General features: G+C 39.7%; 1 protein-coding gene across 1 annotated transcript in view; it reads right to left on the bottom strand.

Annotated features, from left to right (window-relative positions):
* The window catches only part of LOC126391996 (CUB and sushi domain-containing protein 3-like), a 259847-nt gene that overhangs the window by 21685 nt on the left and 223551 nt on the right, over positions 1-14611 (bottom strand). Inside the window, exons 59-60 of the mRNA XM_050047075.1 lie at positions 11648-11830; positions 3877-4050 (exon numbers count right to left, since the gene is read on the bottom strand). Of these exons, the coding sequence (XP_049903032.1) occupies positions 3877-4050; positions 11648-11830 (357 nt within the window). The remainder of the gene's footprint in view (positions 1-3876; positions 4051-11647; positions 11831-14611) is intronic.

Raw genomic sequence — 14611 nt, 5'->3', positions numbered from 1 at the left:
TATCTCAGGAACAAATCCTTGTATTCAGAGACATATCTTCTCCTAGAAAATATGTTTGCTGCCATACTGCAGGTCCCATCTGAAACCGATGCATTGTTAGTTTCAGCCCCCCAGCACCCAATACTTTGTTTGACCGTGTTTGATATGTCAACAAACAAAGATGCAAATATCTGCCTGGATGTGAAAAGGGATTCTTGTCACTTTTCAAATGACATTGTAAGACTTCGTATTCAGATGGCATTTTTTTTTTCAGGGTTGACAATACAGGCCAAACAGGTGACATGCACATCAGTCATAAGCTTCAAGCTGCAGGGAAATAATGTACTGTTTTATGGATATATAAGAGAAATGGCCGCGGGCCAAACCAAGCTCAGCATATTTAATGTGCCTGTGTGTGTGTGTGTGTGTGTGTGTGTGTCGGTGGATGAGTGAGAGAAACAGAAGGAGAGTGAGACTAGTCAAACTTTCTCTCTCTCTCTTTCTCTCTCTCTCTCTCTCTCTGTCTCCGTCTCTCTCTCCGAGCCTCTCCCCTTCCTTGATGAATTATCAATGCTTTGAAGTAATCAGTATGCAGAGGCCAGATTCAAAGTTGGGATCACAGTCTCATCCCTGCAGACACATGAACTAGCATTCTCAAACACTGATTTTTGCTGCTTGCTCTCCGTTTCCCCCATGTGCTGTGAAAGGGTACATGAATATGCATCTTAATCCTGTTTGGCTGCAAGTGCTTACAGAAGTACAGGTTTTAAGAAATGCACAGATGGGGTTGCTTTTGCAGATGCATGGCATATCCTGCAGTATTGCTGAGCTGTAATTCAACTAAAAGTGCTGAGTATGAATTGCAATCATATTTCTGAAGTCTGCAGCAGTGCAGGCCTACTATACTGTATGTCTGATAAACAGCAAGACTGTGGCTTTAAAATGATTATGCATCAAACTAAATTTAATAAGCATATCAGGTTACATTTGCAGCAGATCTGTATGATGGAGCCAAAAGGAATCTGATTATTTTTCCTGCTCAGATCATGATTTTGTTAGTAAATGAAAAATATTCCCAGTCTACAAGATGAGTAGTGCACTGACTACTGCTTGTATCTTTATAGTTGGATTTAATGCACAGATATGAAAAGATTACTGGCCTATATGCATTTCATGACAAATGCATGTCTTATAAAGTAATGCATAGTATGTACAGCAACGGTCAGTCCTGTGACTGCATTGTGAGCATTGGCATTAATTTAGTATTTACCTCTTAAGAACGACTTTAAGATTTATAGGGATGAGCAGCTGAGATTGCTGTAGATAGCGCTGTGCTGACATTTTAATGCATAGATAATAGCTTTTTCTACACCAAATATGATCAGCACTTTCTTCCCCGTTGTCCCCATTTTCTAAACTCATTTATTTGCCTTAGTAAACCTCAGTGATTTATCACAGACTTGCTTCCACTTCCAGTACTGTAGCAGGAGGCTAGCTATAACAACATGTTTAGAAGAGCTAGGTTCTTAACAGAAGCTGATTATCGATCCCACTGAAAGATGTTTACAGTGAATGGCTCTCAATTTGTGTCAATTTTGCACTAGCAATGGGAACCTGCATTCTAGGTCATAAGTAATGGAGCTCTTAAATATAATTACTACATTAAAAACAAGTTTCTGTTGAGACACATTAAACACTAGCATTGCATCATGAAACATAAAGGTTACTTGCTCACATAGCTGCAAGAGGTTGTTTTGGGGGTGCTGATGTGGAAAAATGATTGTGGTGTGTTGAGGGATGACACTGCTCATCATAATTGTGGTAGACAGCAAGTAGACATGGTACATTTACCAAGTGGAACCCTATCCATTTTATGTCCAGATGACAGTTTTTATCCATCACAACAGCTCAGGACAAGAACACAGATATATCAGTGCACCTCGATAAAACAGGCAGTTGGTCACTTAGCAGTGCTAAAGCACATATCTGGTCATAACAGACAAAAACTATCCTTTACAGTTAAGCGGGACATAAATCAGACAGCAGTGTGCGCACTGACTTACAAGAATTACAATAAATGACTGCAATGTGGCCATTTAGAAGAGCAAATGGCTGCAGAGGTACTGTGCTTCTAGTTGCAGGGACACAAACTCTAGCAGTCTGTCAGCTGGATCTCCGATGCTAAATACCCAAATGGGACCGTGTCCGCCTGACTGAATACGGCCACAAGCACCGAACTCCGTCATTAACATAAATTACAAAAGAACACAGAAGTGAATGTAGTCCTTTTTAAAGAGGCTCAGGGGTCTCACACTGTTTTTGTCATGATTCAACATGACAAAAATACTACAAACCAACTCATTTCTCTCCAATTCATAAACTCTTACATAAAGGCAGCGATCAACACAGTGTAGTTACAGTCTGCACAATTAATGCATGCAGCCATCTGATAGCAGAGATCCCCTGCTAAAGAAAGCTGCAACAATCAATTAATTGATGCAGAATGCACAACTTCAGCAGTCAAAAGGACTGCCTGCATTCAGCAGTTTAAGTGGAGATGTTGTTGTTGCAGCACAGCTGTCAAAAAAAACCAACACATCTTTCAGCACTTAGAGTGATGTGCATGAATATTTTTCAGTGGCATTTGTTTTTATTCCACTTAGTACCGACTAACACTCAGAGAGAAACAAACACATGTAAGTACTTAACCCTTCTTGATATTTTATTTCTGTCTGACTGATATAATGCAAGAATGATTCTGATGACAAAGAGACGCTCTTGAGCAGTCATGCATCCCAGGGGTTATTATTATGCTTGCAAAGATGATTCTGAGAAGGTCTTAATGTAGTAAAGAGCATCACACATCCCACTTGTGGTTCCACTCAGATCATCATCAACACTGGGGCTTTGACTCTGGGGCTAGAGGTCAATTCTCTTGTCATTTAATCAAAATGTAAATTGGAGGTCTAGTTCATGTATGAATGATGAAATATTAATTATCCTTCTTTATGAACAGGTAGGACACAATATCCTTCTCATGCTTGGCCTTTTTCAATATTTGATATCTGAAAAAGAAAAATCATTGTGTTGACACTGAAGGTGATATCAGGATTATGTATAACTCACTGTTTATGGAGAAAGACCTTGATGTTGCAACTAGGAGCAACACTAATAATCCTTGTTCTGCACCTCTGCAAGACTGCCTTATTATATTTGTATCGTAATTCAGCTTTTCCACCTAGGCTCTGATGTTAAATTCCATGACTTATTCATGACTTTCATTAATTTCATTAACTTGCGATAACCCCACAGGGGCAAGCAGCAAAATGGTAAAAAAGGCTTGCCTAGGAGAGAGAACTTAATACTAATGTACTGAATGTATGAGCAAAGTTGTAAAATAACATGCAGGTATATCGATGTTAAGAGAGCTATTTGAGAAATTACCCATTACTTTATGACTTCCCTCAAACATATTTGTACAATGTTAGGCCTTTGTCTGACTGGATTATTATACCTCTTATTATTCCGTGTTTTCCACAAATTCCACGCACAGTGGGAACCCTGGTAATTTCACAGTCAGATACGTGAGGCAAGGCAGAATCTTTCACTTTTACTTCCAAATGATTTAATATGAATTCATGATCAATAGATGAGTAAGAGGGAAAGCAACAGGATGCCAGATTTTAATTATGAGTCCAACATTTCACATGCTTGATCATGTTTAAAAAGGGGCATCAAGAGACAAGATCCAATTTAGCTCACTGTGCAAATAACCATGTTTCAGACAGCGACAGAAATGTCACCACCACCATTTCAGTCTAAAGATAAGGAGACTCTCTCTACATAAATCTATAATTATGATAATAATCATCAAGAAAGTATAAAATGGTGACTCACGCAAGCACTGAGGCAGGTCTCCGGTCCATGTCCCATTCCCTGTGCAGGTGAGCACAGCGGGGAAGGACAGCTCGTAGCCAGGTAGGCAGCTGTAGCTCACACTGGAACCCCACTCCAGGACTGAGCCCTCCAGGAGGCCGTTGGGTATAGGTGGAGGTGTAGGACACGTCACAACTGTGAGGAAAAATGAGGACACAGTCTCAGCCAAGACAAGCTCATTAGAGTACAATCGATGCACAAAATAGGTCCACTTAAATTTAAGTCAAGACGAGGATCAAAAGGATTGTGGGACTGAAACCAAAGCAAGACACACATGAGAGCAAATTAAGTCCTAATTGAGAGCAAGACAAAAATTTCAAAATTAAAAAATGACAGCTGAAATAGCCAACTGACTATGGTTCTCAGCAAAGTAATGAAAATAGATTATACAAAAATCACATCTAGCAAAAGCCATAGGACATTTTAAAATCTGAAATACTGCAAATCTATAACACAAAGGAATAAAAGGCTGACAGCACAAAGACCTTTAAATGACAAAAGCTGAATCAAAAAATGCTGCATGTTATTGCGGCATAGGTGGGTCAACAGCAAGCAGCCACCTCTGGGGCTGAATAATGAAACCAACGCGTGAGTGGCAAGAACTGTTGTTTCTCCAATTGCCATTTGAAGCTGGCTCCAGAAGTGAGTCAATCTCCATAGACCTCCATGTTGAAATGCCCAAAATTACAGCAGAAATAAACATGTTCACCGACCGGTACAAGAAATGTTTTTAGTCTCTATAGCTAATTTCCCCTTTCATGACACCTATACAAGGGTTGAATTTTTATGTATCCCACCATTCAAAAATTTAGTAAGGCTTAAAGTTACACATCATTAAGGCCGTGTCTGCTTTCAATGACAGGCTGTCTGCGTGGCGTCACCACAGCCTATGAGTCAGATTCATCCCTTGCTCCTCCGCAGCTCCAAACTCTCATCCAAATATAGTTACTTCTAGCTCCAAAGATGGCAGCAGTCAAAATGCCGATGGCAAGTCCAAAAAAAAAAAAAAAAAAAGAAAAAACAATGGGTGACATCACAGTGCAGTCTATGGTCGACAGCAAACATGGAGGAGCTGGAGCTGAGGGTGCAAGTGAAATCCCTAATAGTGTTGGGGTACTGTGCATGCACAATGACTTGTATGCCTCTCTTCACAGTCCCAGCCAAAACCCCTGCTATGTTTTGGGGATGCAGTCACTTGAGAATTAGGACAAATTTAAGCCAGAATACTTTATGGCATCAATTGAGTGGTCTTGGGAATACTTGGTTCTACATCCCTGGACACAAACATGAAGGATCAGAAAATATCCTCAAGAAACACTGTTGCTGTCTTCCATCTCGGTACAATTGAAATAAAACAGCTTTGGGTGTAACTCAAGGATAACAGACAATGTTAAAGCTTGGAGATAATTACTAGGATTTATGTGGATTTACAGGGATATGGCTATATCCTGGGTCTTTCAATTTCTAATCACAACTTTAATAAATGGAGGTGGCGGTGATGGCAAGAGGGAGTAGTGGTGTTAAAATGTATTAAACATTGTAATGAAACCACTTTCTGTCCAATAAATTGTCATTCTTACAGGTTTTAATCTTCCCATTTCTATCCAAAATGATACAATGTCCCGGAGGGCCTAAGCACCACTTCTTTATGAGACACAACAGGATTGGAGTTAGCTTTTCATGCAGGTTAAACATGAACATGTTTTGTCAAATCTATTATTGCACTGCATGCTTCACATTATAGTGCTATTTTACAGATATCAAGTGGCAATAGAGGTGGCACAAATTCACCATTCGACATAATGTGGATTATGACAGAATGAAAACTAGGTCTTTAGCCCAGAGAAATGGTCTGTGTTTTGACTGTGACTGTGTGAGATTTTCTGCCATTTCTGTTTGGAGTATACTGAATTATTTCTGCGAGAAATGAGGGGACATCTTGTGCCTGTGTAAGCCATAAACTTTCTGTTCAACAAATGTAATAAATGAATGCATAATAAAGCTCAGAGTTTGTTCTGACACACTTGGAGATGAACCCGTGGGGACGCAGATGGGATATGGGTTTTAGGGATGTGAATAAATTATAGCAGTTGTTTTATACCATTACTATCCTCCCACAACACCCATCATTTCCCCAAGTCTCTCTTTCTTTTAGACATACTCATGCATGCTGAAACCCTTGAACAAAGTCAGGCTTTATCCAAGCCTCGCAACTGTCTGGCAAGATCAGATGTTTAGTTTACAAATCCAGTTACTTAAACTGTCATGTTAACACCATGGCTCTCAAGTTAAGGTTTAGCGTTTTGGCAGAACAACATCACAGTCATTTTCACTTACCAAATACAAGACAAAAACATACAGATGTAGCAACATGAAGGCAGAGTCTATGGACATCTTGGCGCTGGGCAGGACCATGAATAGAGACACACGCACCCACTGTTTTCGTAGGCATCATTAGAAAGACAAAGACCTTGCTAAGGCAAGTTGGACTAGTTGCCATCTGGAGCACAGATTTGAGACTTCCTGACCACTGGACACTTTCATCACTGACTTCTTCCTGTCAGCTTCATGCGTAATACCTTCTTTTTTAAATTCTAGAGCACCACTCCTCACCTCCAAACCAGCACTGTTTCTACTGTACATGCTGAGAGCACAGTGAATCAATACATTCAAGCAACTTGGCATACTGCATGCCAGAAGACATCAAACTGATTTTAATCATTAAAAGCTACAGCATGTGATTTCACCCATTAGTACCTGTAGGAGTGATCATTACAATATCATATCAGTTATTACGCTGTATATTAAAGGGGTACTATGCCCATTTTCAATGAATACGTTATTCCTATGGTTTAAGACATTCCAAATATACTAGTACTAACAAACAGCTCACTCCCAAATCTAAAAACTAGAGTATTAAATCTCATTTTTTAAATAAAGTATAAAGACTGAAATTGTGCCACAGATAATGATTTGAGAGATATATTGTAGATGACACTGAGAGCAGCCAAGGGAATGGTTTGAGAACATGGGTACATTTTCTGTTTCATAACTGAGAACACTACAATAGAATAAAGCTCATTTGGAAAGAAAGAAAGAAAGAAAGAAAGAAAGAAAGAAAGAAAGAAAGAAAACAAAATCTGACTCATTCGTTGTCTATGGAGCAGCTCCAGACTTCATACATGATGACATCACAAGCTTGAGACGTACTTCTCTGGTTTCTGGGTTTAAAGAGACAGTAGCTCATGATCACATTGATTGAACTTTCCCAGGCCATGGAAATAACATACTGGAATTCTTAATTTAGGTGGTGTTTCCCTTTAAATGGGAAACCGCCCGTTTAAAACCAGCTCTGTGTCATCACAGTGTTCAGATGAACAGTATATGGCTTTCCCCTGTGCTGTGAGCGCCCGGAACTCCCTGTCCATTCACCAGAAAAGTTTAGTTAAATCTAAATATATATTCAAACATAGATGGTAAACTTATTCATAAATGATGATATGCAGAAAGAGGTTAAATTGTTTTTTTGTCAAATTAACATGGACTAATACAGAAGCGTATTGCATTCACTTGACAAATAAAAAAAATCTGTTTTATTGAGTAATTTTTTCTGTTTTTCAGAGTATTTTTTTTATTTTTCTGTTTTTCTGTGTATTTTTTTCTGTTTTTCGGTGTAATTTTGTTTCTGTTTTTCGTGGTATTTTTTGTTTTGTTTTTCAGGGTAATTTTTTTCTGTTTTTCTGAGTATTTTTTTCTGAGTTAAGAGAGCAATAGAACAACAGAAAGCCTCTGTCGAAAAAAAAACCCCCAAAACAATACCATGAAAAACAGAAACAAAATTACCACGAAAAACAGAAAAAAATTACCATGAAAAACAGAAAAAAATTACCACAAAAAACAGAAAAAAAATTCTACGAAAAACAGAAAAAAATACTCAATAAAACAGATTTTTCTTTTTTTTGTCAAGTGAATGCAATACGCTTCCGTAGACTAAAACTATGATGCATAGAGAATAAAGCCAACAAATTTGGACATTACATCTCAAAATTGAATATAAAATAGCTGGCAAAATTAACACTGATACATCACTGCATGGGAGCTTCCTTTTGTACAAACTAGATTAGATAGTTCTATTTATTTTATTTACACAATTCAGAAAACCTCTGGTCAGGTGATTAAAGATAGTTTTTACACTATGTCATGGTAAAATTTAAAAATGAGTGGGTTTCTTGTGATAGTGTTGATTTAAGGTAGACACATCATGATGGACAACTTTGTTGCCTTGTAGAGTTTAGATAGATTTTCCCTTTTCCACACAACTTACAGTAAATGTGGAGCAAGCCACTGTGGGATATTCACACATTCTCTCCAAGGTGGAACTATCTTTTGTTCTTGGCTGGCAGTGGATCCAAACAGATTTCCATATGGACATGTTGCAGCAGCAGTATACATCATATACATATGATTTAGATGTATACTATATTTGGAAAGATATTCAGGCCACGATGAATAGTGAATTAAAGTTAAAAGGGAAAACCATACTGATGTTGCAATCTGTTTTTTAATGTTTTGTTTGGTAATATAATTTTCTTTCTCAAGTTCTCAAGGAGAAACAAGTTCACTAGAAATTGTTTCTCTTTGATGTTAATGAATTAGTAAAGAGCGCCTTCAGTTTGGGATTTTCATGTTGTTGCTCTGGAGCCCTAGAAAAAAAAAAGCCACTTCATTCTGAAATACCTCTCTAAAATGCCCAGCTGGATGGTGTAAAGCATAAAGTTCTTTTGGATATGTATGTGAGTCTCTTTAAAGTGTGTCTATGTGAGAGAAAGAAAGAGGAAAAGACAGATGGGGGGAGAATGTGTGAGAGCACATGTGCGAGTAGGCAAATTACACTGCTTAAAGGAGTAGGCCTACTAATCTTATAAGCACTGCATCAGAAATTACTTAAAATAAATGAAAAAATAAAAATAAAAAAAGGCATGGGTGGCAGGCAGAACCGAATAGGAAGCGGAGAGTGTCCCCATTTTCCTAAGTAGTTCTAAGCAGCATTAGTGCCTCTTAGCTGAACACGCCAAACCTGGGATTCAAACAGAATCCTTGCCGGGCGAGGCTTAGGATGTGTCATCGGCAGTGTGTGTATGCACACCACACACAAACGGTGTGGCTAGCACTGACGCACACACAAAATGTTTAAAATTATGCACAGAGTCGGCACACGTAAAACCTCTTTGTCTTTTTTAGTCTCAACCCGCTCTCTCCCTTTCCTTCCTTCTCTCTCTTTACCCCTCCCTTCCTGGAATATCGGCTCATATCCCTGCGGCACATCATCCAAATCTATGACAAGATGACAGATGCCTCGCATCATGACAATTTCAAACAGCTCACCTCGCCTGAACCGCTGCACCTTCAACTTGAACCCAATCATGCAAAAGAAAAAATCTCATTGGAAGGGGCATTGTTTTAAGTTTCAGATGCAAGAAAAGAAAATAGAAAATCTGCTCAGTCCTTTTCTAAGACCTCTTGCTGCGTAGGCTGTCAGCGAGAGAGATGATAAAAAAGCCGTGATTACCAGCGAGCTGTTCAATTGCTTGTCCTAGATAGTCTTAGAAAGAGACCAAAGGAGAGGAAGTGAGCAAAGACAAGGAGAAAATAAAGCATAAAACATCTGTGCCTCCCTCTTAATAATCCATCCACACTGAGGAATCACAAAAATTAATATGAAGCACACACTTAGTAATCAAACCCCTCTGTCTTGCCTTTCTTTTATTCATTTCCCCATAAGAGAAATAAGTACTATTGGCAAAGTGAAAGAAGCGGGGAGAGTGAGAGGAGGCAGGAGGGACCCTGTGGCTTGCTGACTAATGCATACAGGTCAGTGCGATCTGACAGCACTCAAGCAGCGGCAGCAGTGGTAGGAGCAAACGTGAAGGTGTGGAAGCATGTGTGCCTATGTATGCATGAGAGAGACGCTTGTGTAATGCCCTGATGTGATTGTATGCATGCATGGTGGTGTGAGTGTGATGAGGATGGCTAAGCTCTGGGGTTTCGCTCCTCTCCACACCACCCCCATCAAGCATAGTGGCATCGAGGCCGAGTGCCTGAGCTGTTGCGGTAGCTGTCAAGGATTAGAGCTTGGAGGTTAGGAGCTCCACACACTGTTATACACACATGCGTGCACATACACACCCATGCTCTCTTTCTCTCTCTTGCAGTTTAAAATGCCTTGGGCAACAGTTGTGCGACCATCGATTCATCCAACAGCCTCAACATAGCACAGAACAGAGAGTGTAAATAATGAAACACACCCATGAAATATTACAAATCAATGTCAGTTTGGATGTTGTTAACTTCTAGGCAAGGTCCTACAGGGAGCCTGAGGAGGGCAAGAAGTGTGTGGCTTAAAACCAAAGTTCGCTATGAGTGGAGCTAAGAAGAGGCGATGGCCCACTACTTCTGGTCAATAATAACATTAGATACATTTAATATTTATATACAGCATATCTCGAAACAAAAACAGCCATTACATGAGAAGAACAAAGATCAACAGGAGTCATGTTTTTACATTCTCCAATACTCATTCCCCTCCAAAGAATGTGTCAGTGTCTATTAGATCTTTAGTAATTGCGTGCCTTTCTGTAACTCGTCTGCATATTTCTCCCACCTGTTGTTATGTTTGTCTGTGTGCATGTCCGTCTCTCACACTCTGCCTCTTTTTCTCTCACAGTTCATTTGTCCTTTCCCATTTCTCAAGTGGTGAATACAACGCCAGCTTTCTTCTCTGTAACTGAGACAGCAGCCTAGGAACAGTTCCTTAGCAACAATAAGCCACCATTTGCCTTTTGGGCTCCTTCTTTTCCCGGTGTACTTTTGAACTGTTTGCTGCACAAGTTAATCTTCCCTGCAATACTTACTTTTGGGTGTCGATGGCAGACATGCTAATCTATGCCTCCACTAGAGCGTCATAAATCATAGAGTGATGTAGTGCTGATGGGCGTACAACAACTAAGTCCTCTTAGTGGATTTTCTAACTTTGATGTTAATCACGCCCATAGAGTGCGCACAAACTTTTTGAGGGAGGAAGCAAATGATTAACCGTAGGAGTACAATTAGAGGGATCCTTGTTGTGATGAAGGGGACTTGTTGGCCATCCATCATCAGATGTCAGAGGAACTTTTAGCCTTGGCTCTGTGCCACCACAGGTGCAACTCTAGATGCAGGTGTGGGTGAAATCACTGTGTCCCAGATCAAGGGCTCTAAAAATGCAGAATATTTTTTTCTTTTTTTTCCCCCCATGAAAGCCAACTGAGCGATGCCGTCTTTTATCTGGGGACTTGTTAAAATACAGTACTACTTTTGTAATGTAGTGATGCACTAGACATAATTCAAAAGAACAGATTCAGAATTGCATATTGTGTTTATATGGGTCAGCCTGTGTGTTTATACTTACATAAATGTCAGTCTCATAGATGTTCAACCTTAAGTATTGTTGGTATTTCTGTTATCAGCACACTGGAGTCAACTATATGATGCTATGTGACCACATAAGAAGATCTGTGTCACCTTGGTTGCAAATCTCATTAGATCTCGGGGTGTAAGCATGTACTTTATATTGTACGTGACAGTGTGCTAGCGTGCCAAGGTTGTTACAGCACGGTCTGATGGTTATCAAGGTTGACTGTGTAGTGCAGCACGTGTTGGATGCAGCGTATGTGCATTTGTGGGTGGTACTTACCTTGACATGCTGGCATGGTGCCACTCCAGGTGCCATTGGTGGTGCAGGTCCTTGTGACGGCATTGTCCCCTCCTATCATCACATACCCCGGCTGACACGTGAACGTCACGTTCTGGCCAACTGTGATGTCATCACCAAATCTGAGTCCATTCGCTGGAATGCCAGGGTCCCCACAGGTGATCACTGTCATTGGTGGTCAAACACATATAAACTGCATCAAAAATCATCCTAAATAGCGAATGGTGATGACAGCATACATACTAAATATGAAATATGAACCATATATTAAAAATAAAAGATCAAATTATAAAAATAGAGTGTCTGATGTAACTGACCTACATCCCTTTGCATTGTGAAGAAAGAGTAGTGAGGGATTATCAAAATCAGCACAGGGGAGGAAATGCTTTTCCCCCTAGATTTTCTATTTTTAGCTTCCTCTTGTTAAGTTGGTGGTTTCCTAATCTTTGCATTTGTTCATTTGTGCCACCAGGGCATAACATGGCCCTGGGCACTAATTTTTTTTCCATACACTATAGGCGAGAAGGGTGGGTGGTGATTAATAATTATCCTCTCAGCCACATATTTGTTTCCAAAGTTTCAAACAGCCATGCCAAATACAGTTGTGCGTGATGAAAATGGCTCATCAAATAGAGCAGTAAAGAATCAGTGGGACCCACAATCATTCACCAGCAGCTCATAATTATAACCCTGATGATTTGCTGAACAGAAGCATGCTGTCCAACATAATGAAGTTAAAGGGTACAAGACACTCAACATTGTAGGTTTCTCATCAGAATTAATTGTATGCTGATCATCAGTAACAGTTCATTTTCTTTTTAATATTTGGTTCAAATGATTCACAACGGCTGAAAATAGTGTACAATTGTTAAAGGTACAGGGCGGCACAGTGATACAGTGATTAGCATTGTCGCCTCACAGCAAGAGGGTTCCCAGTTCAAATCCAGGGCTGGGGTTTGAACCCAAGAGTGGGGGAGTTTGTATGTTTTCCCCATGTCAACAAGGGGTTTTCTCCAGGTTCTCCAGCTTCCTCCCACAATTAATTGGTGACTTTAAATTGTCCGTAGGTCTGAATGTATGAATGGTTGTTTGTCTCTAGGTGTTATCCCTGTGATAGTCTGGCAACCTGTCCAGGGTGTACCCCGCCCCTTGCCCAATGTCAGCTGGGATAGGCTCCAGCATACCCGTGACCCCTAACAGCATAAGTGGTTACAGAAAAAGAATAAATGTTAAAAGTACACCATGCAGGATTTTCCTAAAACAAACGAACAAACAAAAAAACAATTTACAGACTCAGAAAAGTAATTCCTCTTAATCACCACTTTTTTTCTTTGAGGCATTCCTGGATACAGAGCTAAGGTGAGGTAATCAGCAGAACACATCCAAGTGGAAGCTATGGAAACCATGATCACAGCACCAAACCCCCCCCACAAATATAGCAAACCTGGAGTTGGCTTTCAGTTTCACTTTAGCTGGCATTAATGTTTACAAACAGTAGCCAAATATTCCTGCATAGTATACCTTTAATGAACAGTACATTATTTACGCCCTCACTCAAACAACTCTGTAATTATATATCTTAAGCTGTCCTATGACAGGTTATGACGTAGCACCGTTGTGTTGGTTGTGCATTATTTTATTAAGGTAAAAACGATGTATAATCTTGCATAATGGCTCTGTGCTTTCATGCTGCTTTTTGTATAATTAGATTGCCTAGACTACATTTGCATATGCACGCGCTGGGTAATAAAAATAACTTAAAAATGATTTTCAGTGCATATAATTTTTAGTTATGTGAAGATAAGAAATATTGACAGACGTTGATGATATAGCAGTAGCCATATTAGTCTATGACCAGGCAATCAATGCATCATCACACAGCATCTGTTGTGTTGTGCCCCTGAAGTGTGAGGGCTGCCTGTACAGTGATCCTTACAGTAATAACTATGCTTTATTTACATATTCCCTTTCTAAAATGCAACACTGTGCTTATATCATCTTGAGATTTTGGTTCATTTTTGTCTAAATCCAGGGGAGCTCCTAGTGGAAATAATAATAATGCTGGGGAGCGTCTCTCCCCAAGTCAATTTTGTTTAGTCTCTTCTTTTCATATGCCTATTCTTGGCTTCTTCTCATGGCACGATTTCTCCAAAGTAAACAGATGGCTGAGTGTTGGCCCACTACATTGTCAGGTCTTAACCTAGTGCTATCTGATGGAACAGTAAGTTGCCAGTCTATATTTGATTGCCTTTTCATAAGCCCTTGTTTAATCTTACAGCCCTAATTTGTGCCTACTTATTACAAAATCATTCCTGACTTGTTCACCTTAACGCAAGAAGCCAGTTTGATGCATATGGCTGTCCCTGCTAACGCCTCCTCCCTTCAATTAATTTCTGTTTGTTTATCTTCAGTTGCTGCCAAGGACCTCAACACTTGGACATATTTATCGTTGCTGGGTGAGAGTAACTTTGTATCCTGACAAGATACATCAAAGAGCTGCTAGTTGTGAGCACAGAGAAGAAGAGGAGTCTTCACTTTGCCACCAACTGGTTTGGAGTTGATGGCAGTATGTTGTTGCTTGCTTCCATAATTAATCCTAGATGTGTCTATTTTCAAAATAGGCACAAAACTACAACACTGACATTTAGACAGTGAATTGCCTTGATGTATGTGTGATGGATGGCAAAGGTTGTATGGCTATTTGCTGTGTGTTTTTTCTGCTTAGTAATTCCACACTACACCCTCCTCAGAGGTTTCTGCACCCTGTGTACTGTAATCTATGTCAGATGATTGAATTGCACTATAGTTGCCACGGATGTATTTGGTGTTTGATACACAGTGACTCATAATGGAGTCCATTATTTTTACTTTCACATATGCACTGCTGCCCACCTTTAATGGCAAAGTGTTTGTGTAATAAATAAACTAACCTGTCAGCCTTCTCTA

The sequence above is a fragment of the Epinephelus moara genome, chromosome 6 (genome assembly GCF_006386435.1).
Source record: "Epinephelus moara isolate mb chromosome 6, YSFRI_EMoa_1.0, whole genome shotgun sequence".
NCBI lineage: Eukaryota > Metazoa > Chordata > Actinopteri > Perciformes > Serranidae > Epinephelus > Epinephelus moara.
Note: the sequence above shows the minus strand (reverse complement) of the source record. Positions and strands in the feature narration are given on the sequence as shown.